The 22,806-nt window shown below is 35.9% G+C and overlaps 1 protein-coding gene across 1 annotated transcript in view; it reads right to left on the bottom strand.

Annotated features, from left to right (window-relative positions):
* Positions 1-7,266: 7,266 nt before the first annotated feature.
* Positions 7,267-22,806, bottom strand: part of TBC1D32 (TBC1 domain family member 32) — a 248,526-nt gene continuing 232,986 nt past the window's right edge. The window contains exon 33 of the mRNA XM_066248097.1: positions 7,267-9,171. Coding sequence (XP_066104194.1) covers positions 9,052-9,171 — 120 coding nt within the window. The 3' untranslated portion in view covers positions 7,267-9,051. The remainder of the gene's footprint in view (positions 9,172-22,806) is intronic.

Genomic DNA, 22,806 nt, shown 5'->3' on the forward strand with positions numbered 1-22,806 from the left:
TGTAAGAAAACTAAAAAAAATTTTAAAAACTTGTGATTCAGCACAACCCACTAGAAAACAAGAGAGTCCCTGCCCAGGTTGCTCTGTTGGTTGGAGCATCATACCAATAAGCCAAGGTTGCAGGTTCAATCCCTGATCAGGATACAAACAAGAGTCAACTAATAAATGCATAAATAGATGGAACAACAAACTGATGTTTATCTCAACATAAAAATCAATAAATAAAAAAATTAGAAAACAACAGGAAGACTTCATATCAATTTACTAGAGAAGTACCACTCATACATCGATGCTTAGACAGAAAAGTAATTCTTCAAATAATATGACTAACCAAGGTATCAAGGCAGCTCAGAAAGAAAATGAAAAATCTCTGGAAAATGCATTTAATGACATTGAAATAAATGATTTAAATGACAGAGAATTCAAGGTGAAAGTTCTGAAATAACTCAAGGAAACAGATATAGGCAGTTTAATGAGCTCAGGAACAAAATTAATGAATAAAAAGAGTACTCTACCAAAGAGAGTGAAACTTTTTAAAAGAACCAAACAGAATTCTGGAAATGAAGAATTAAATGAAAGAAGTAATGAACTAGAAAGCATATGAAATAGAGATGACCATATGGAGTACAGAATTAGTGATATTGAAGATAGAAATCTAGAAATGATGCAGAGGGAAAAGAGACTTGAGCATTCAAAAACCAAAAAAACAAACAAACAAAAAAATGAAAGAGCTCTATGAGAAATGTCTGATTTCACCAGAAAGAGCAATATAAAAATAATAGGCTTACCAGGCATACCAGAAGAAGAGGGGGAGAAGAAAACAGAGAGCCTATTCAAACAAATAGTTGACTAACAAATCCAAAACTTATGGAAAGAACTGGATCCTTAAACCCAGGAAGCAAACAGGACACCTAATTACTCCAATCCAAAGGATCTTCTCCAAGACACACCGTATTAAAACTGTCCAAAACTAATGACAAGGAAAGAATTTTCAAGGCAGCCATGGAAAAGAAGAAAATAACCAGAAAAGGTTATCATCAGACTTCTCAGCAGAAACCCTACAAGCTAGAAGAGAGTGGAATCACATATTCAAACTACTAAAAGAGTTAAAGTACAAGCCAAGAATAATAAATGTATCAATGTTATCCTTTAGATATTAAGGAGAAATAAAAACTTTTCCAGACATATAAAAGCTGAGAAAATTTATCACCAGAAAACCTCCACTGAAGAAAATACTCAAGGGAGTTATTCTACCTGAAACAAAGAACAAAAGGTCACAAAACTATGAGTAAGATCACTAGTAAACTCACAGCACGAACAGAAATAATTTTTGACAACAAAAACATAAAAGTGGTAAAGATCTGAATTTGCAAGGGAGGATGGAGATTAAATGCATTTAAAAAAGGACTACTGTATATATGAAACTTTATTTTTCATAAACCTAATGTTAACTACAAAAATATGCAGATCTGAGAAACATAATTTTTAAAGAGAAAACAGAGGGGAAAGTATGGAATATTACCAAACAAAAACAACAGACAGTAACACAAAGATGAGAAAACTAATAGAGGCATAAAGCTACCAGAACCAACAAAAGATAAAATGTCTACAGGAAATCCTCATATATCTATAATCACCCTAAATGTAAATGCACTGAATGCACCAATAAAAAATCATGAAGTAGCTGAATGGATCAAACAACAAAACCCAGCTATATGTTGCCTCAGGAGACACATCTGAGCTGAAAGGACAAATACAAACACAAATGAAAAGCTGGAAAATGATTCTCCAAGCAAATGGCATCCACAGAAAGGTGTAGCCATACTTACATTTGACAAAATAGATGTCAAGATAACAAAGGTAACAATAAACAAAGATATTTTATAATGATAAAAGAGACACTACATCAAGAAGACATAACAGTTCTCAATATCTATACACCAAATCAGGAAGCACTGAAATATATATAAAACAACTAAAAACAGAAATAAAGAAAAAAAAACTGACAATAACACAATCATTGTAGGGGACATAAATAGCACATTGACATCTATTGATAGATCATTCAGACAGAAAATCAATAAATATCAGCCTTAGATGACCAAATGGATGCAAATGATATTTACAGAGCCTTTTATCCCAGAACATCACATCATACATTCTTCTCTAATGCAAATGAAACATTCTCAAGGCTAGACTATATATGCTATCACAAAACTAGCTACAGCACATTTAGAGAGACTGAAATTATACCAAACATATTCTCTGAACACAATGATTTGATATTCAAAATCAACTGCAAAAGGAAACAAAAAACCCCACAAAATGCCCACAAATACATGGAGACTAAAACAGCAAGCTACTAAAAAGTGACTGGGTGAAAAAAATAAATTTAAAAAAAGGGTGATAAAAAGATATAGAAACAAATGAGGACATTACAACATATCAAACCTTTTGGGATGCAGTTAAACAGCAGTAAGAGGGAAATTTGTATCGTTATAGGTTTATTTTAAGAAACAAGAGAAATTCCAAGTAAAATACTAACATTAAATCTTGAAGAACTAGAAAATGAGAAAAGCAGTCCAAAGTCAGCAGAAAAAAGGAAATGATAAATATTAGAATAGAATTGAATGAAATAGAGAATTGAAAGACTATGCAAAATATTAATAGAACAGAGACCCAGATCTTTGAAAAGATTAATAAAATTGACAAACTGATGGCTAGACTCACTACAGAAAAAAAATAAAACAAAATAAGACTAGAAAGAATTTACCACAGACATTACAGAAATACAAAGGATCACACAAAAACACTATGAAAGACTATATGTACCAAATTCAATAACCTAGAAGAGATGAATAAGTTCCTAGAAATATATAACCTTCCTTGACCTAATCATCACAAAGAATTGGAAAATCTAAATAAACCAATCAATAGTGAGAAAATGAAAACAACTATCAAAAATCTCCCCAAAAGTAAAAGTTCAGGACCAGATGGCTTTACTAGTGAATTCTACCAAACCTTCAAAGATTTAATACTTATTCTTCTCAAACTCTTACAAAAAATTGAAGAATAAGAAACCCTCATTCACTGCTGGTGGGAATGTAAACTGCTACTATGGAAAATAGTATGGGGAGGCTCATCGAAAAATTAAAAATGGAGTTATCATCTGACCCTCTGGAAATTTACTTGAAAACTTAAAAACATTTATACATAAAGATATATACACTCCTATGTTCATTGCAGCATTATTCACAGTGGCCAAGAAATGGAAACAACCAGAATGTTCTTTTGAATGACTGGATAAAGACAATTTGCTATATGTATACAATGGAATAATACTTAGCTAGGAGAACACATGAAATATTGTCATTTGTGACAACATGGATGAACCTTGAGAGTATCATTCTAACTGAAATAATTCAGAAAGAAAAAGTTAAGAACCATATAGTTTCACTCATACATGAAATATAAAAATGAAAGCAACAAAGAAACAAACAAGAAAACAAACACAAACTCAGACACAGAACAGCAGTATGGTGGTTATTAGAGAAAAGGCAGACGTGGGGGTTAGCAAAGAATTAAGTGGGTCACATGTATGGTGACAGGAGATTTGACTTTGTGTGTGGGGCACACAATGCAATATATACAGATTTTTTACCATAGAAATGTACACTTGAAACATATATAAATATATATATATATATATATATATATATATTTTTTTTTTTTTTTTTTTTTTTTTGAGAGAGAGATGGACAGGGATAGGCAGACAGGAAGGAAGGTAAGAAGCATTAATTCTTTGCAGTGGCACCTTAGTTGTTAATTGATTGCTTTCTTATATGTCAGGGGTCGGGAACCTATGGTTCACGAGCCAGATGTGGCTCTTTTGATGGCTGCATCTGGCTTGCAGACAAATCTTTAATAAAAAAATAATAACATTAAAAATATAAAACATTCTCATGTAATCCATCCATTCATTTTCTACCGCTCATGTTCATGGTTGCGAGTAGCTGGAACCAATCACAGCTGTCCTCCGGGACAACACCAAATTTTTATTGGATAATGCATAACGTACATGGGACGTTGTATGGTTCTCACAGAATTACATTTTAAAATAAGTGGTGTTCATGACTTTCTCAGTCAAAAAGGTTCCCAATCCCTGTTATATGTGCTTTGACCAGGAAGCTCCAGCCGAGAAAGTGACCACTTCCTCAAGCCAGCAACCTTGGGCTCATACCAGTGACCTTGGTCTTCAAGACAGTGACCTTTGGCCTTAAACCAGTGACCATAACATCCTCTCTATGATCCCAAACTTAAGCCAGCAGCCCTGCACTTAAGCTGGATGATCCCATGCTTAAGCTGGAGACCTTGGGGTTTTGAACCTGGGTCCTCAGCATCCCAAGCCCACGTTCTACCACTGAGCCACTGCCTGGTCAGGCAAAACCAATATAATCTTATTAACCAATGTCACCCCAATAAATTTAATTTTAAAAATCTGTTAAATGCAAAAAGAAGCATTGATAATGAAGTCAGAAGACCTTGTTTCAAAACAATTTGGTTACAAACTCAGCTGCAAAAACTGTTTAAATATTATTTGCTTCAATAGTTTATCCCTGACAACTATTTTACTTATTCTCATTTCTTAAACCCCCCCCCAATTTTTGCCATCCTAACTCTTACCTGATGACCTTGTTTCCTATTTTGCTGATATATTAAATTCTGGAAATGCACACCCTGTATCTTCACCCATTTGCACGGTCTTCTTTTCTGCTACTTCAAGTGTCCTTGTTCCAGGCAAAAGCTAATTTCAAAATTTACTCACTAGATCCCATTCCCCAGACATTGGCAACTCCTAACATTCACTCCAGCATTTTATTTTTCAGCATCATCAGTCTTTCTTTCTATACTGCATCATTTCCACCTACATACACGTACACTTCCAATTCCCTTCTTAACAAAGTCTTTTGAGTCCATGCCTCCTCTAGCTACCATTCAGCCATATTCAGTCTTTCCCTTTACAGCAACACTCATAGAAAGAGCTATTTCCAAAATCTTTCTTCTCAGCATCCTTTATACCTGATCCAACCAAACTTTTGTATTAATACATCAAAACTGCTCTTATTAAAATCACCAAATCCAGAGGTCATTTCTCACTTGTTATCCTTATAACAAACTGTATTTTCATAGTTTTAAAATTCACCTCCCATGAAGAAAGGATTGAGTGGAGATGTTGTATCTCAATAATCCTATCTTGAATATTAAAAAATATTTCATTATATGTATAACCCTCAAAACAGGTTTTTTTAAATGATATGACCAAAGAAACTTCTTTAGTATCTTGGAATTGGAAGATCAAATTAGAGCACACCATAATTAAACAATTATTAATTTAGGTAGAATTCTATTGTGAAGTTTACATGAATTTCTGAGGCTTACTTTGCTTCACAGATTCTTTAGATGCCTACCCTATTTCCCAATGTATCAGACACACAATTTTTTGAAAAATTTGGGGTCTAAAAACTGGGTGTCTTATGCAGTGGTAGTAGATTTTCTAACTTGCATTTCCCATTTCTTCACGCTTGTTTTTGCACTCATTGTTGTAGATTTTTTACTTGCATTTCCTGCTTATTCGCACTTGTTGTCTTTGAGCTCCTTGTTTTGCACTTGTTACCAGTATATTACTGTAGGTTATGTTTTGCCACGTTCTGCCCAGAAATGGCTCAGAAAAGATTTTTGTACAGTGCTGAATTCATGTTAAAAGTGATCCAGCTTGCAAAAGTGAATGGAAATTGTGCTGCTGAACGATGTTTGGTCCTCCTCCAACTGAGAAATCAATCCGAGACTGGCTACGGGAAGAAGATACCCTACTGAAAACACCATAGCAGAAGAAGGCCCTGAGAGGCAAGTGAGCAAAATGGCCTGATTTAGAGAGGGAATTGAAGATATGGATTGAAGAGCAACGGGCAACTGGAATTCCTGTGTCCACAAAAATGTTTCAGCATGAGGCAAGAATTGCTAATGAAAAAGATGTTACTGATTTCAAAGCAGGACACAATGGTGCTTCAGGTTCATGAAACGAAATGGACTGAGCATGCATACATGCACCAGACTTGCCCAAAAGAAGCTTGAAAGCTATGAGCAGAAGGTCCTTGAAATTCATCATTTTGTCATTCAATATCGGAAAACACATCAGTTTGAGTTGGGACAGATTGCAAATATGGACAGTTTCCCTTCAATTTGATGGTCCAAGTAACAGAACTGTTGATAGGAAGGGAGTGAAAACTGTAACTGTGAAGACATGAAAAAAGTCATTGTACAGCTGTTCTAGCTTGTTGTGCCAACAGAACCAAGCTGCCTGCAATGTTGATTTTCAAATGCAAAACTATGGCAAAAGAAGACATTCCTTGAGGGATGATTCTCCATGTTCAGGAAAAGGGTTGGATGGATCAGGATAGGATGAAGATCTGGATTTAGAAAGTTTGGAGAAGGAGACCAGGTGGGCTCTTATGCAAACCTCCCCTTTTGGTGCTTGATCTGTTCAGGGCACACATAACAAAAAACACAAAGATTGCTGCAGAGCAAAAAACAAAACTTGCTGTCATACCTGAAGGCTTGACATCCCAGCTCCAACCACTTGATGTCAACATTAACAAACCCTTCAAAGCTGCTATGAGAGACGAATAAAACCAATGGATAAAGTCTTCTGGGGACAATTTGACACCAGCAGGAGGAGTGAAGAAACCAACTATAGGAGAAGTTTGTACCTGGGTGAAAAGAATCTGAGATAATATAGAGATCATTGTCAAGTCATTTAAGAAGTGTGGCATTTCAAATGCCATAGATGGAATTGAGTATGAGGCAATATGTAAAGACAGTGATTCGTCATCAGACATAGATGAAGACAAGCTAATGGATAGGATTTTTGACAGTGATGAGGAGTTGTATGAATTTTATGATGAATAAAACTTGAGTTCAATAACTTTATGTAATACTATTTTTTTTTTCAAATTTCGGGCCCCCAAATTAAGGTGTGTCTTATACATGGGGAAATACAGTATATAGCTTGAGAAGGCATAATTACAAAGATTGCTCAAAGATTGATATATGTGCACCTAATTTTTTTATAAATTTGTTTACATTGTATCATAAAATATAGTTTCTTACAATATCCTGTAAAATGTATGAGGTCCCCTCACAAATTAAAAATAACTTTGTCCTATGGATTTACACTTTAAATAACTGAAAAAAAAAACTGAGAGGCAACACAGAACTATATTTATTTCTATTCTAAAGAGTATTCTTAAAAATAGATGCACAAATAACTCAATGTTAGCCATACAATAGCTAACATGTAAATAGCTAAAATGTAAAACACAAAAATACAAATATTTTACATTTTATTTCACCAAATTGCTCACTGTTCACCAGACATTTATTTATAAAATGAAAAACCAAATCTTTTGCTGGCCAGCTGAAGTCACTTTCCCAAAATTTAATTATTATTATCATCTTACTTCAGTGTCCAATCAGAATCATCTATGATATTATAAAATTAAGTTGGGAGTTTTCTTAAAGATTGGCATGGGGTTCATTCAGTAATTATGTAGGGATAGTAGATGCAAAAAAAAGAAAGTTATAGTTTGTTCTCCATTTGTATTTCCAATTACCATGTAAGAGATTTTTAAAGAAATAAAGCTGTAGGTTTCTTAGGACCAATAATAATAACTCAGGAACAGAATGAAAGGAAATGGATCCATAAACATGTATAAAGGTTCTTTGGAAAGCTTTTCAAAATTAAGTTTGAAAGTACACCAAGCTTGGTGCTGGGGTCACCTAGGACTGTTACTTAACATATATAATAAGCCAAAGGTAAAATAAGCAATATGTCAAATTAACTTGCTCAATTTTCTTTTCTCAACTTTTTCAATGCCCTTTAGGAAGACCATTACTGAGAAGCTATTGTTGGCATTTACAGCATAAAACCTGATTTTGGAAGGTTGATATTGCAATAGCCTAAATACTACAAAATTGAAAACTGTACGGTACCAGTTGTTTCATCATATTAAAAGGAAAAACAAGTTTGTGGATATTTTGGACTGAAAAGGGAAAAAGAGCTTCAGAATGGTTTTAATGGTTGGTATAAAAACTAGTTGAAACCGCTGCTGAAAAATTAACAATTTAATATTTTTATGTATTACCTTTCATATATTAAATGTGACAGTTATAATATAACAAAATAGAACCTAGAATATTGCATTAATCTCACTGAAGCAGATACTTCTATTTAAATAAAACATAGTGTTGGTAATTTAAAATAATTTAGAAATCTATTCTCCTTAACGTTTTCAATTCAGTACAAATCAAATTTATCACCAAAGAAAATGCATAACTAATAAGAGTCAAATGCTTATCAGTATGAAATAACTAATCTATCTTTTAAATGAACCATGTAGAGACTATATTTCATATGAAGAATTATAAATTGATATAGGCATCAAAAGCAATTCTTAGAAAAACAATTATATCTGAGGACATTTTTCCTACAACTGGCCATAATAAATATCATTTGTTCCTCCACATGTCAAATAAACAGTTGTAGCTTTGTCTAGTTTCCATATATGTACAGAGAAAAAAATTATTCACTTTTCTTTGCCTCTATAGACATTTTCAGGACAGTCAAACAATTTACTTATAATATTGCTGCTTTTTTCCAAACTCACTGGAAAAAAAGTATTTTAATTATCTTGTGAAGAAGGAGCTCTAGATTTGAAATATTTCTTGAATATAAAGAATCATAGGTAAGCTAGATTTGATTCAAAACAACCATACAAAATAACAATCTTATAAAAATGAATTCATGTCAAAAATTGAGCTAATACCTACTTCAACATGTTATTATATTAATAAACTCTCAGTATAATTTATAATATGTGAATTCACAAAGCTCACAAAGCATATTTTGTTATGAATATAGACAGAAAACAACAAAGTTCCTTTGTTTCCTTAGAAAATAAATAAAACATAAAATTAAACTGAGTGTTTCATGATCTATGTGCTTTGCACTCTAATGTTCCGCATGTCTCTCAGCAACACCGGCCGGTACATTTGTTCCAAAATTTCCATGTATTCAAAGTGATCACTCACTTGAAACCCATGCAGTGCTTCTTCCTGTCAAAAAATATAAAGGGATTAGTTCATCTGCATGAGTAAAGACACACAATTCTAAGTTATATTTTAAATAGTTGATGTATCATTTTTTTCACCTATAGAAAAGGAGTTTTATGTTGCTAGTAAGTGTGTAATTGTTTTTTATTTAGTAGGCTGTATATGCAAATAAAAGCAAGAAATCATGCCTCTAAGAAACAAGGTTGCCTGACCAGGTGGTGGCGCAGTGGATAGAGCATGGGACTGGGATGCGGAAGGACCCAGGTTCGAGACCCCGAGGTCGCCAGCTTGAGCGCGGGCTCATCTGGCTTGAGCAAAGAGCTCACCAGCTTGGACCCAAGGTCGCTGGCTCCTGCAAGGGGTTACTCGGTCTGCTGAAGGCCCACGGTCAAGGCACATGTGAGAAAGCAATCAATGAAAACAACTAAGAAGTCGCAACGCGCAACAAGAAACTGATGATTGATGCTTCTCATCTCTCTCCGTTCCTGTCTGTCTGTCCCTGTCTATCTCTACCTCTGTAAAAAAAAAAAACAAAAAAAAAAAACAAAACAAAAAAAAAGAAACAAGGTTGTCTGTTTTTAAAACCAAAAATTCTTTATAGCTAACAAAAAAATAAAATAAAAACTCTTAATGAAATTTTCCTAATATTTTAGATGTAATAAAGTTTCAATTATAGAATGATTGTTCACATTTGTAATTAGTAAAGACCGTAAAGCTTTTCTATCAGAGAATACTATAACACTGCAAGAAATATCTGCTCACAGCAATTGTTTGTAAAATATTTAACAGTCTGCAATTTATAATGTCAGTACTATGCATGTTCATACTAATTTGAAATTTAAGGGTTAGTGTTTCTAATGAGGCACTCAAAATAAAAACAGTAGGGTGAGAAGACAAAATGGCGCTGGAATAGGCAGACGTACCAACATCCACCTCCCAGAACCAAAGTGGATTACAAACTAATTTTAAGAACTATCATCTGGAAAAACCAACTTTGGACTAAACTAAGAGGACTCTTCAACCAAGGAACACTGAAGAAGCCACACTGAGACTAGTAGGAAAAGTGGAAATGAGGAGAGGGCTGCCCAGCTCCCTGGAGCAAATGGCAGCCAGGAGAGACTCGCGTGGTGGGAAGTGAGATTAGCAGAGAGGGGAGGGTCCTGAATCCCAGGAATAAATCCGCAGCCTGTAGCTCCAGAGCCTAGAAGAGGCATATGAAAAGTATTTAGCTGGAAACAAGTCAGGATACTGTTGTGAGAAAGAGACTGATTTCTCAGACTCAGGATTCTTTTTAAAGGGACCGTGCAGAACACTTCTCTCACAACACTCAACCGGGGCTCCAGGGGATGGGGAGAGAGGAGAGTACCAGAGTAGCAGGAAGAGAGTGCAATCTAGGAGGCACAGAGAGAAACACTTTGAGAGACAGCCACCCTAACCCCTGGGACAAGTCACTCCCCAAATCTGAAGTGAATATTTCCCCAGGAAACAGCAATACCAGCAAAGCGAAGCAGGACACCAGCCAAACAAGCTCTCCCGTGGCACTCAGAGCAGAGTCGCTTAGAAGGAGGGAGCTTTCGGGAATACAGTAGTGAGTGTTAGGGTGTGAGCTGCAGCGCCCCCACCCACATGGCTGAGGGCTCGCTGGAGGGCTCGCGGCAGTGGGACACCGAAGTGCGGTTCGGTCAGCAAGGGCAGAAGCTGACTGGCCACCACTGAGGCCCAGGTGTGAGCTCAGTCTTGCCCGACTGGGTAGGAAGAGACGTGCAAAAGTGGTCAAGCCCATCTGCGGGCTGCCTGCAATCCAGCCTGTGGGGGAAGGGTGGGAACCCCAGAAGGGGTGCAGACCTGCCCTTGAGCAAGGGCACAGGAGCACAGCCTTGCCCTGCAAACAGAACCAAAGCTTGTGTCCTGACTTGGGAGTTGGCTCCTCCTGCAGGTGTGGAGTCAAAAACCCAGAACAGGTAGAGTCCCGCTACTGAGCGTGGGCACACAGTCCTGCCTGGCCTCTGGAGCCAAGGCTTGCAGCCATCCCACGAGTGGGCTCCTCCTGCAAGGGCAGGGCAAAGCCCGGACACAGGCAGAGACCCACAGCTGAGCAAAGGTGCTAGCCCCTGCCCTCAGGGAAGAGCATAATGCCACCCACAGGGGCAGGGCAAAGGCCAAGGCCACCAAGGCTTGTACACCCAAGCACGTGACCAAAGCCACTCCCGTGAAGGAGAGGTGGAAACCACAGCAACAGCCCCAGTGGGCAGGCACCGGCAACGACCATACCCAAACACCCTAGACAGCAACAGCAGAGGGGGTGGCAGGCCTGCAGACAGATCATACCTAGAGAACAGAGGCCACACCCAGTGGACTCCAGTGGCCAAAACCTTCCTTTACACAGAGAAAATGAGAAGACAGAGAAATGCAACACAAATGAATCAAGAGAAATCCCCAGAAAAGGACCTGAATGAATCAGATATAACCAAATTACCAGATGCAGAGTTTAAAATAATGATTGTTAGGATGCTCAAAGATCTTAGAACAACAATACATGGTCATTATGAACATCTAAATAAAGAGATAGCAAATATAAAAAAGGACATTGAAATAATAAAAAAGAGCCAGAAATGACAAATACAATATCAGAAATGAAGAACACAATGGAAGAAATTAAAAGCAGGATGGATGAAGCTGAGAACCGAATCAGTGAGTTAGAGGACATGATAAATAAAGGCACTGAAGCAGAGGAGGAAAAAGAAAAGAGACTCAAAAAGTCTGAGGAAACTCTAAGAGAGCTCTGTGACAACATGAAGAGAAATAACATTGGCATCATAGGGGCTTCTGAAGAAGAAGAGAAAGAACAAGGGATAGAGACTTTGTTCAAGCATATCATAGCTGAAAACTTCCCTCAATTAAGGCAAGAAACCATCTCACAGGTTCAAGAAGCACAGAGAACTCCATTAAAGAGAAACCCAAAGAATTCAACACCAAGACACATCATAATTAAAATATCAAAGCTAAGTGATAAAGAGAAAATATTAAAAGCTGCTAGAGAAAAAAAGACTATCACCTACAAAAGAGCCCCAATAAGGATGACTTCCAACTTCTCAATAGAAACACTTGAAGCCAGAAGGAAATGGCTAGAAATATTCAAAGTAATGCAGAACAAGAGCCTACAACCAAGACTACTTTATCCAGCAAGGCTATCATTTAAAATTGAAGGAGAAATAAAAAGATTTCCAGACAAAAAAAAACTCAAGGAATTCACTACAACCAAACCAAGGCTGCAAGAAATGCTAAGGGGCCTGTTGTAAGCAGATCAAAGGAGAAAAAAAATATAGCAAAAGAGGAATACAGTTTTAAAGAATGAAATGGCAATAAACAATTACATATCAATAATAACCTTAAATGTAAATGGATTAAATGATCCAATCAAAAGACATAGGGTAGCTGCGTGGATAAGAAAACAGGACCCATACATATGTTGTCTACAAGAGACACACCTTAGAACAAAAGACACACACAGATTGAAGGTAAAAGGATGGAAAAAAACGTTTCATGCAAACGGATATGAAAAAAAAGCTGGGGTAGCAATACTTATATCAGACAAATTGGACTTTAAAACAAAGGATATCGTAAGAGATAAAGAAGGCCACTACATAATGATAAAGGGAGTAATCCAACAGGAAGATATAACTATTATAAATATCTATGCACCTAATATAGGAGCACCCAAATATATAAAACAGACTTTGATGGATTTAAAGGGCGAGATCAACAGCAATACTATAATAGTAGGGGATTTCAATACCCCACTAACATCACTAGATAGATCCTCAAGAAAGAAAATTAACAAAGAAACAGCAGACTTATTGGAAACACTAGATCAACTCGATTTAATAGATATCTTCAGAACCTTTCACCCAAAAGCAGCAGAATATACATTCTTTTCAAGTGCTCATGGTACATTCTCTAGGATAGACCACATGTTAGGGCACAAAAGTGCTCTCAACAAATTTAAGAAGACTGAAATCATATCAAGCACTTTCTCCGATCACAACGGCATGAAACTAGAAATGAATCACAGCAGAAAAGCTCAAAAATTCTCAAACACATGGAAACTAAATAGCAGGGTGTTAAATAATGAATGGATTAAGAATGAGATCAAAGAAGAAATAAAGAAATTCCTAGAAACGAATGACAATGAGCATACAACAACTCAAAATTTATGGGACACAGCGAAAGCAGTGCTGAGAGGGAAGTTCATAGCACTACAGGCACACTTTCAGAAGCTAGAAAAAGCTCAAATAAACAACTTAACCCTGCATCTAAAAGAATTAGAAAAAGAACAGCAAGTAAAGCCCAAATGTAGTAGAAGGAAGGAAATAATAAAGATCAGAGCAGAAATAAATGACATAGAGGCTAAAGAAACAATACAGAGGATCAATGAAACTAGGAGCTGGTTCTTTGAAAAGGTAAACAAGATTGATGAACCTTTAAGTTGACTCACCAAAAAAAAGAGAGAGAGGACTCAAATAAATAAAATTAGAAATGAGAGAGGAGAAATAACAACTGACACAACAGAAATACAAAATATTGTAAGAAAATACTATGAAGAACTGTATGCCAAAAAACTAGACAACCTAGATGAAATGGACAAATTCCTTGAAACATACAATCTTCCAAAAATCAATCTGGAAGAATCAGAAAACTTAAACAGACCGATTACACCAAAGGAGATCGAAACAGTTATCAAAAAACTCCCAACAAAGAAAAGTCCAGGGCCCGATGGCTTCAAAACAGAATTCTACCAAATATTCAAAGAAGAACTAACTCCTATCCTTCTCAAACTATTACAAAAAATTCAAGAGGAAGGAAGACTTCCAAACTCCTTTTATGAGGCGAGCATAATTCTGATTCCAAAACCAGGCAAAGACAACACAAAGAAAGAAAATTATAGGCCAATATCTCTGATGAATATAGATGCTAAAATCCTCAACAAAATATTAGCAAACCGGATCCAACAATATATGGAAAAAATCATACACCATGATCAAGTGGGATTTATTCTGGGGAGGCAAGGATGGTACAATATTCATAAATCAATCAATGTGATTCATCACATAAACAAAAAGGAGAAAAACCATATGATAATTTCAATAGATGCAGAAAAAGCATTTGATAAAATCCAGCACCCATTCATGATCAAAACTCTCAGCAAAGTGGGAATACAGGGAACATACCTCAACATGATAAAAGCTATCTATGAGAAACCCACAGCCAACATCATACTCAATGGGAAAAAATTAAAAGCAATACCCTTTAGATCAGGAACAAGGCAGGGGTGCCCCCTTTCACCACTCTTATTCAACATAGTCCTGGAAGTCCTAGCCACAGCAATCAGACAAGAAGAAGAAATAAAAGGCATTCAAGTTGGAAAAGAAGAAGTAAAACTATCATTATTTGCAGATGATATGATATTGTTTATAGAAAACCCTAAAGTCTCAGTCAAAAAACTACTGGACCTGATAAATAAATTCAGCAAAGTGGCAGGATATAAAATCAATACTCAGAAATCAGAAGCATTTTTATACACCAACAATGAACAGTCAGAAAGAGAAATTAAGGAAACAATCCCCTTCACAATTACAACCAAAAAAATAAAGTACCTAGGAGTAAACTTAACCAAGGAGACTAAAGACTTGTACTCGGAAAATTACAAAACATTGATAAAAGAAATCAAGGAAGATACAAACAAGTGGAAGCATATATCGTGCTCATGGTTAGAAAGAATAAACATCATTAAAATGTCTATATTGCCCAAAGCAATTTATAAATTCAATGCAATACCAATTAAAATACCAATGACATACTTCAAAGACATAGAACACATATTCCAAAAATTTATATGGAACCAAAAAAGGACACGAATAGCCTCAGCAATCTTAAAAAAGAAGAATAAAGTGGGAGGTATCACACTTCCTGATATCAAGTTATACTACAAGGCCATTGTACTCAAAACAGCCTGGTACTGGCATAAGAACAGGCATATAGATCAATGGAACAGAACAGAGAACCCAGAAGTAAACCCACAGTTCTATGGACAACTGATATTTGACAAAGGAGGTAAGGAAATACAATGGAGTAAAGACAGCCTCTTTAACAAATGGTGTTGGGAAAACTGGACAGCTACCTGCAAAAAAATGAAACTAGATCACCAGCTTACACCACTCACAAAAATAAACTCAAAATGGATAAAAGACTTGAATGTAGGCCGTGAAACCATAAGCATCTTAGAAGAAAACATAGGCAGTAAGCTCTCAGACATCTCTCGGAGCAATATATTTGCTGATTTATCTCCACGGGGAAGTGAAATAAAAGACAGGATAAACAAATGGGACTATATCAAACTAAAAAGCTTTTGCACAGCTAAAGACAACAAGAACAGAATAAAAAGACAAACTACACAATGGGAGAACATATTTGACAATATGTCTGATAAGGGGTTAATAACCAAAATTTATAAAGAACTCGTAAAACTCAACACCAGGAAGACAAAAAACCCAATCCAAAAATGGGCAAAAGAGATGAATAGACACTTCTCCAAAGAGGACATACAGATGGCCAATAGGCATATGAAAAAATGCTCAACATCACTAATCATTAGAGAAATGCAAATTAAAACCACAATGAGATATCACCTTACACCAGTCAGAATGGCGCTTATCAACAAAACAACACAGAATAAGTGCTGGCGAGGATGTGGAGAAAAGGGAACCCTCCTGCACTGCTGATGGGAATGCAGACTGGTGCAGCCACTGTGGAAAACAGTATGGAGATTCCTCAAAAAACTGAAAATCGAACTGCCTTTTGACCCAGCTATCCCACTTTTAGGAATATACCCCAAGGACACCATAGAACGGCTCGAAAAGGAGAAATGCACCCGCATGTTTGTGGCAGCATTGTTCACAATAGCGAAGATCTGGAAACAGCCCAAGTGTCCGTCAGAGGACGAGTGGATTAAAAAGCTTATGTACATATATACTATGGAATACTACTCAGCCATAAGAAATGATGACATCGGATCATTTACAATAACATGGATGGACCTTGACAACATTATACGGAGTGAAATAAGTAAATCAGAAAAAAAAATGAGATGTATCCATACATAGAAGGGACATAAAAATGAGACTCAGAGACATGAACAAGAATGTGATGGCAACAGGGGCGGGGGGTTGGGGGAGGGGGGATGGGGTGAAGAAGGAGAGAGGGGTTAGGGGAGGGGAGGGGCACAAAGAAAACCAGGTAGAAGGTGACAGAAGACAATTTAACTTTGGGGGAGGGGTATACAGCACAATCAAATGTCAAAATAATCTAGAGATATTTTCTCTCAACATATGTACCCTGATTTATCAATGTCACTGCATTAAATTTAATAAAATAAAATAATAATAATAAAAAAAAACACAAATGAGATTGAAACAATTATCCAAAAACTCCCAAAAAAGAAAAGTCCTGGGCCTGATGGCTTCACAAGTGAATTCTACCAAATATTCAAAGAACTAACTCCTATCCTTCTCAAGCTATTTCAAAAAATTAAAGTGGAAGGAAGACTTCCAAGATCCTTGTATGAGGCAAGCATAATTCTGATTCCAAAACAAGGCAAAGACAACACAATAAAAGAAAATTGTAGGCCAATATCCCTGTTGAATTTAGATGCTAAAATCCTCAACAAAATATTAGCAAACTGGATCCAGCAATATATGAAAATAATCCTACACTATGATCAAATGGGATTTATTCTTGGGAGGCCAGGCTGGTACAATATTCACAAATCAATCAATGTGATTCATCACATAAACAAAAGGAAGGAGAAAAACCTCATGATAATTTCAATAGATGCAGAAAAAGCATTTGATAAAATCCAGCACCCATTCATGATCAAAACTCTCAGCAAAGTGGGAATACAGGGAACATACCTCAACATGATAAAAGCCATCTATGACAAACCCACAGACAACATCATACTCAATGGGTAAATATTAAAAGCAATCCCCTTAAGATCAGGAACAAGGCAGGGGTGCCCCCTTTATCCACTCTTACTCTTATTCAACATAGTTCTGGAAGTCCTAGCCACAGCAATCAGACAAGAAAAATAAATAAAAGGCATCGAAATTGGAAAAGAAGAAGTAAAACTATCATTATTTGCAGATGACTTGATACTGTACAGAGAAAACCCTAGTCTTAGTCAAAAAACTACTGGACCTGATAAATGAATTCAGCAAGGTGGCAGGATATAAAATTAATACTCAGAAATCAGAAGTATTTTTATACACTAACAATGAACTGTCAGAAAGAGAAATTAAGGAAGCAATCCCCTTCACCATTGCAACCAAAAAAATAAAGTACCTAGGAATAAATTTAACCAGAAAGATTAAAGATTTGTACTTGGAAAATTATAAAACATTGATAAAAGAAATCAGGGAGGATACAAACAAGTGGAAGCATATACCGTGCTCATGGTTAGGAAGAATAAACATCATTAAAATGTCTATATTACCCAAAGCAATTTATAAATTCAATGTAATACCTATTAAAATACCAATGACTTACTTCAAAGATATAGAACACATATTCCAAAAATTTATATGGAACCAAAAGAGAACACAAATAGCCTCAGCAATCTTGAAAAGGAAGAATAAAGTGAGAGGTATCACACTTCCTGATATCAAGTTATACTACAAGGCCATTGTACTCAAAACAGCTTGGTACTGCCATAAGAACAGGCATGTTCAATGGAACAGAACTGAGAACCCAGGTATAAACCCACACCTTATGGACAACTGATCTTTGACAAAGGAGGTAAGAGCATACATTGGAGTAAAGACAGCCTCTTCAACAAATGGTGTTGTGAAAATTGGACAGCTACCTGCAAAAAAATGAAACTAGACCATCAATTTACACCATTCACAAAAATAAACTCAAAATGGATAAAAGACTTAAATGTAAGCCATAAAACCATAAGCATCTTAGAAGAAAACATAGGCAGTAAGCTCTCTGACATCTCTCGCAGCAATATATTTGCCGATTTATCTCCACAGGCAAGTGAAATAAAAGACAGGATAAACAAATGGGACTATATCAAACTTAAGAACAATAAGAACAATAAAAAGACAAACTACACAATGGGAGAATATATTTGATATTGCATCTGATAAGGGGTTAATAACCAAAATTTATAAAGAACTTGTAAATCTCAACACCAGGAAGATAAACAATCCAATCAAAAAATGGGAAAAAGAAATGAATAGACACTTCTGAAAGAGGACATACAGATGGCCAATAGGCATATGAAAAAATGCTCAACATCACTAATCATTAGAGAATTGCAAATTAAAACCACAATGAGATATCACCTGACACCAGTCAGAATGGCGCTCATCAACAAAACAACACAGAATAAAGTGCTGGCGAGGATATGGAGAAAAGGGAACCCTCCTGCACTGCTGGTGAGAATGCAGACTGGTGCAGCCAATGTTGAAAACAATATGGAGATTCCTCAAGAAATTAAAAATCAAACTGCCTTTTGACCCAGCTATACCACTGTTAGGAATATACCCCAAGAACACCATAGCACTGTTTGAAAAGAAGAAATGCACCCCCATGTTTAAGGCAGCATTGTTCACAATAGCGAAGATCTGGAAACAGCCCAAGTGTCCGTCAGTGGACGAGTGGATTAAAAAGCTTTGGTACATGTATACTATGGAATACTATTCAGCCATAAGAAATGATGACATCGGATCATTTACAACAACATGGATGGACCTTCATGACATTATACTGAGCAAAATAAGTAAATCAGAAAAAACTAAGAACTATATGATTCCATACATAAGTGGGACATAAAAACGAGACTTAGAGACATGGACAACAGTGTAGGGGTTACAGGATGGGGGCGGGGAGGAAAGGGAGGTCTTTGGGAGAGGGAGGGGCACAAAGAAAACCAGTTAGAAGGTGACGGAAGACAATTGGACTTTGGGTGATAGGAATGCAGCATAATCAAATGTCAAAATAACCTAGAGATGTTTTCTCTGAACATATGTACCCTGATTTATAAATGTCACCTCATTAAAATTAATTAAAAAAAACCAGTAGGGACATTTTTAGACTCTAGCAACTGTTGGGGAATTTTATGACTATTCCTTTTAGTATTTCCAAATAGTAGCTATGAAGCAGCTATCTATCAAAGTAACCCCCCCCAAAATAAATAATTAAAACAAGTAAATAAAGAAGAAAATTCTGCAGAAGAAAGATTATGTTTGACTCAATGTAATAAATATTATGTTAAGAGTTTTGAAAGTTATAAAAATATTTGGATAATTCATGCCATCTTGGAGATTATGGGTTAAAGGCAAAAGTTACTAACAAAAAATAAAAACAATTTAAAAGAATAAAATATCATAAGCCTGATATTATATTGAGACAACCAGTTTATAAAAGAAATACATCAATGTAGAGTCAACAGAAAAACATCACACAATTCTCAACAAGAAGGGATCTTTTAAAAGGCCTCAGATGTTAATAGTCACTTACAGGTTACTAATAGTTCATTGTTTGCAAAAAGCTTGAGAGAATATTACAATTTCCTTGCCATGTAACACCTAAAATCTGGATAATTTGGTGGGTAACTTGGTTAGAACTTTAAGAAAGTATTATTACTAATTTATGAGGCTTGTCGTATAGCTAATGAAACTAAATATTGTTATATGCATAACATTACACCATTAAGGCTAGAATTTTTTTCTTTTCCTTTTTTAACATTTTTTTTACATTTTACAATTAATTTTAACAGGGTGACATTGATTAATTAGGGTACATAGATTCAGAAAAAACATCTCCAGGTCATTTTGACATTTGATTATGAGTATACCCATCACCCAAAATCAAATTGTCCTCCGTCACCTTCTATTCGGTTTTCTTTGTGCCCCTCCCCTACCCTCTCTATTACTCTCCTCTCTTCCCCTCTCCTTGGTAACCACCACACTGTTGTCCATGTCCATGAGTCTCATTTTTGTGTCCCACCTATGTATGGAATCATACAGTTCTTAGTGTTTTCTGATTTACTTATTTCACTCAGTATAATGTTATCAAGGTCCATCCATGTTGTAAATGATCCGATGTCATCATTTCTTATGGCTGAGTAGTATTCCATAGTATATATGTACCACTTATTTATCCAATCATCTATTGAAGGGCTTTTTGGTTGGTTCTATGACTTGGCCACCATGAACAATGCTGCAATAAACATGGGGTTGCATGTGTCTTTATGTACCAATGTTTTTGAGTTTTGGGGGTATATACCCAGTAGAGGGATTGCTGGGTCATATGGTAGTTCTATTTTCAATTTTTTGAGGAACCACCATACTTTCTTCCATAATGGTTGTACTACTTTACATTCCCACCAACAGTGAATGAGGATTCCGTTTTCTCCACAGCCTCTCCAGCACTTGTTACTACCTGTCTTGTTGATAATAGCCAATTTAACAGGTGTGAGGTAGTATCTCATTGAAGTTTTGATTTGCATTTCTCAATAGCTAATAAAGATGAGCATCTTTTCATATATCTGTTGGCCATTTGTGTTTCTTCCTGGGAGGAGTGTGTGTTCATGTCCTCTTCCCATTTTTTTATTGGATTTTTTGTTGTTTTTATGAGTTCTTTGTATATTTTGAATATTAGGCCCTTATCTGTGCTGTTGTTTGAAAATACCATCTCCCATTTAGTTGGCTGTCTGTTTTGTTGTGTTTCTCTAGCTGTGCAAAAGCTTCTTAGTCCGAAGTAGAATTAATTCTACTCTTGATTTTAAAATAATTGTGATGTATCATACATTCTTTCATTTCTTCATTCATTATTAACTTATTTATTCTCTAATTGCATGTAAGGTTCTCAGTTAAAAGCAGAAGAGCCTGACCAGGTGGTGGTGCCATGGATAGAGCGTTGGACTGGGATGCTGAGGACCCAGGTTCAAAACCCTGAGGTTGCCAGCTTGAGCATGGGCTCATCTGGTTTGAGCAAAGCTCACCAGCTTGGACCCAAAGTTGCTGGCTCGAGCAAGGGGTACTCGGTCTGCTGAAGGCCCACGGTCAAGGCACATATGAGAAAGCAATCAATGAACAACTAAGGTGTCGCAATGCGCAACGAAAAACTAATGATTGATGCTTCTCATCTCTCCATTCCTGTCCGTCTGTCCCTGTCTATCCCTCTCTCTGACTCTCTCTCTGTCTCTGTTAAAAAAAAAAAAAAAAAGCTGAAGACACAGAGTCGAATAAGACAGGTCCATTTTCTAAAACATTAACAGCTAGGTATTTATATTGTCTCCAGTTTCATGTATAAGCAACTGAATCAAAGAAAAGATAATCATCTTATAAATAGCAGAAATATTGAGTATTTGTAGATTTCTCTACTATCCAAAATGGTTTGTTTGGTCTTTGAGGAAAAAAAATAGAATTAACCAATATAACTCTTCCAGAATTCACTTAAACAGCTATTGTTGTAGATACTGAACTCTCTTAAAATTATCCATTCTTTTCATTCAAATTATGTGTGATTTGGCATTGATCACCTATTTACTAAAACTATATATAAGTTGGAGAAAAATCATAGTTATGTGTTATTTTAACCAGAGAATAAAAATTCAATGCTGAAAATTTTGTTTTAGTACATATTTTTGATTTTTAATGAATGCTTATTGTTCATTAACTGTGAATTACAATAAGAGATGACATCATTTGAACAAGAGTTCTAATTCTTTTCTGCACAAAAATAAGCAAAATCTATTTTAACATTTTAATTATTATTCCATTTTAAAAATAAAAACTAGGCCCTGGCCGTTTGGCTCAGTGGTAAAGCGTTGGCCTAGCATGCAGGAGTCCCGGGTTCAATTCCCAGCCAGGGTACAAAGGAGAAGAGCCCATTTGCTTCTCCACCCCTCCCCCTTTCCTTCCTCTCTGTCTCTCTCTTCCCCTCCCGAAGCCGAGGCTCCATTGGAGCAAAGTTGGCCTGGGTGCTGAGGATGGCTCCATGGCCTCTGCCTCAGGTGCTAGAATGGCTCTGATCACAACAGAGCAATGCCCCAGATGGGCAGGGCATCGCCCCCTGGTGGGCATGCCAGGTGGATCCTGGTCAGGCACATGCGAGAATCTGTCTGCCTTCCCATTTCCACCTTCAGAAAAATACAAAAAAAAAAAATTAAAATAAATAAATAAACAAATAAATAAATAAAATAAAAATAAAAACTGGCTATGGTGAGCTATAGCTTTTACTTGGTTTATATGTATTTTTTATTCATTAGAATGTATTTTTTTAATTATGCTTTCTATTTTAGACATTTGTTTTAAAATTTAAAAATACTCTGATAACTATTCTATAGACACATTCTTAAAAATGGCAAATAAGGTTATTAAGGTCTTATCCCATACGGCAAAAGTTAAATATTCATTTCAAAGAAAATGTTTTTAAATGACTTAGTTCATATTTAAAATACACAGGCAGTTTTAGCTCTGAAAAACATTTCAAAATCTCTGAATTCCATTTTCTGTCTTCAGATCAGAATACTTTTTATAAAAAAAAAAGAATACTTTTTATTTTATCCTA

The sequence above is a fragment of the Saccopteryx bilineata genome, chromosome 12, assembly GCF_036850765.1.
Source record: "Saccopteryx bilineata isolate mSacBil1 chromosome 12, mSacBil1_pri_phased_curated, whole genome shotgun sequence".
NCBI lineage: Eukaryota > Metazoa > Chordata > Mammalia > Chiroptera > Emballonuridae > Saccopteryx > Saccopteryx bilineata.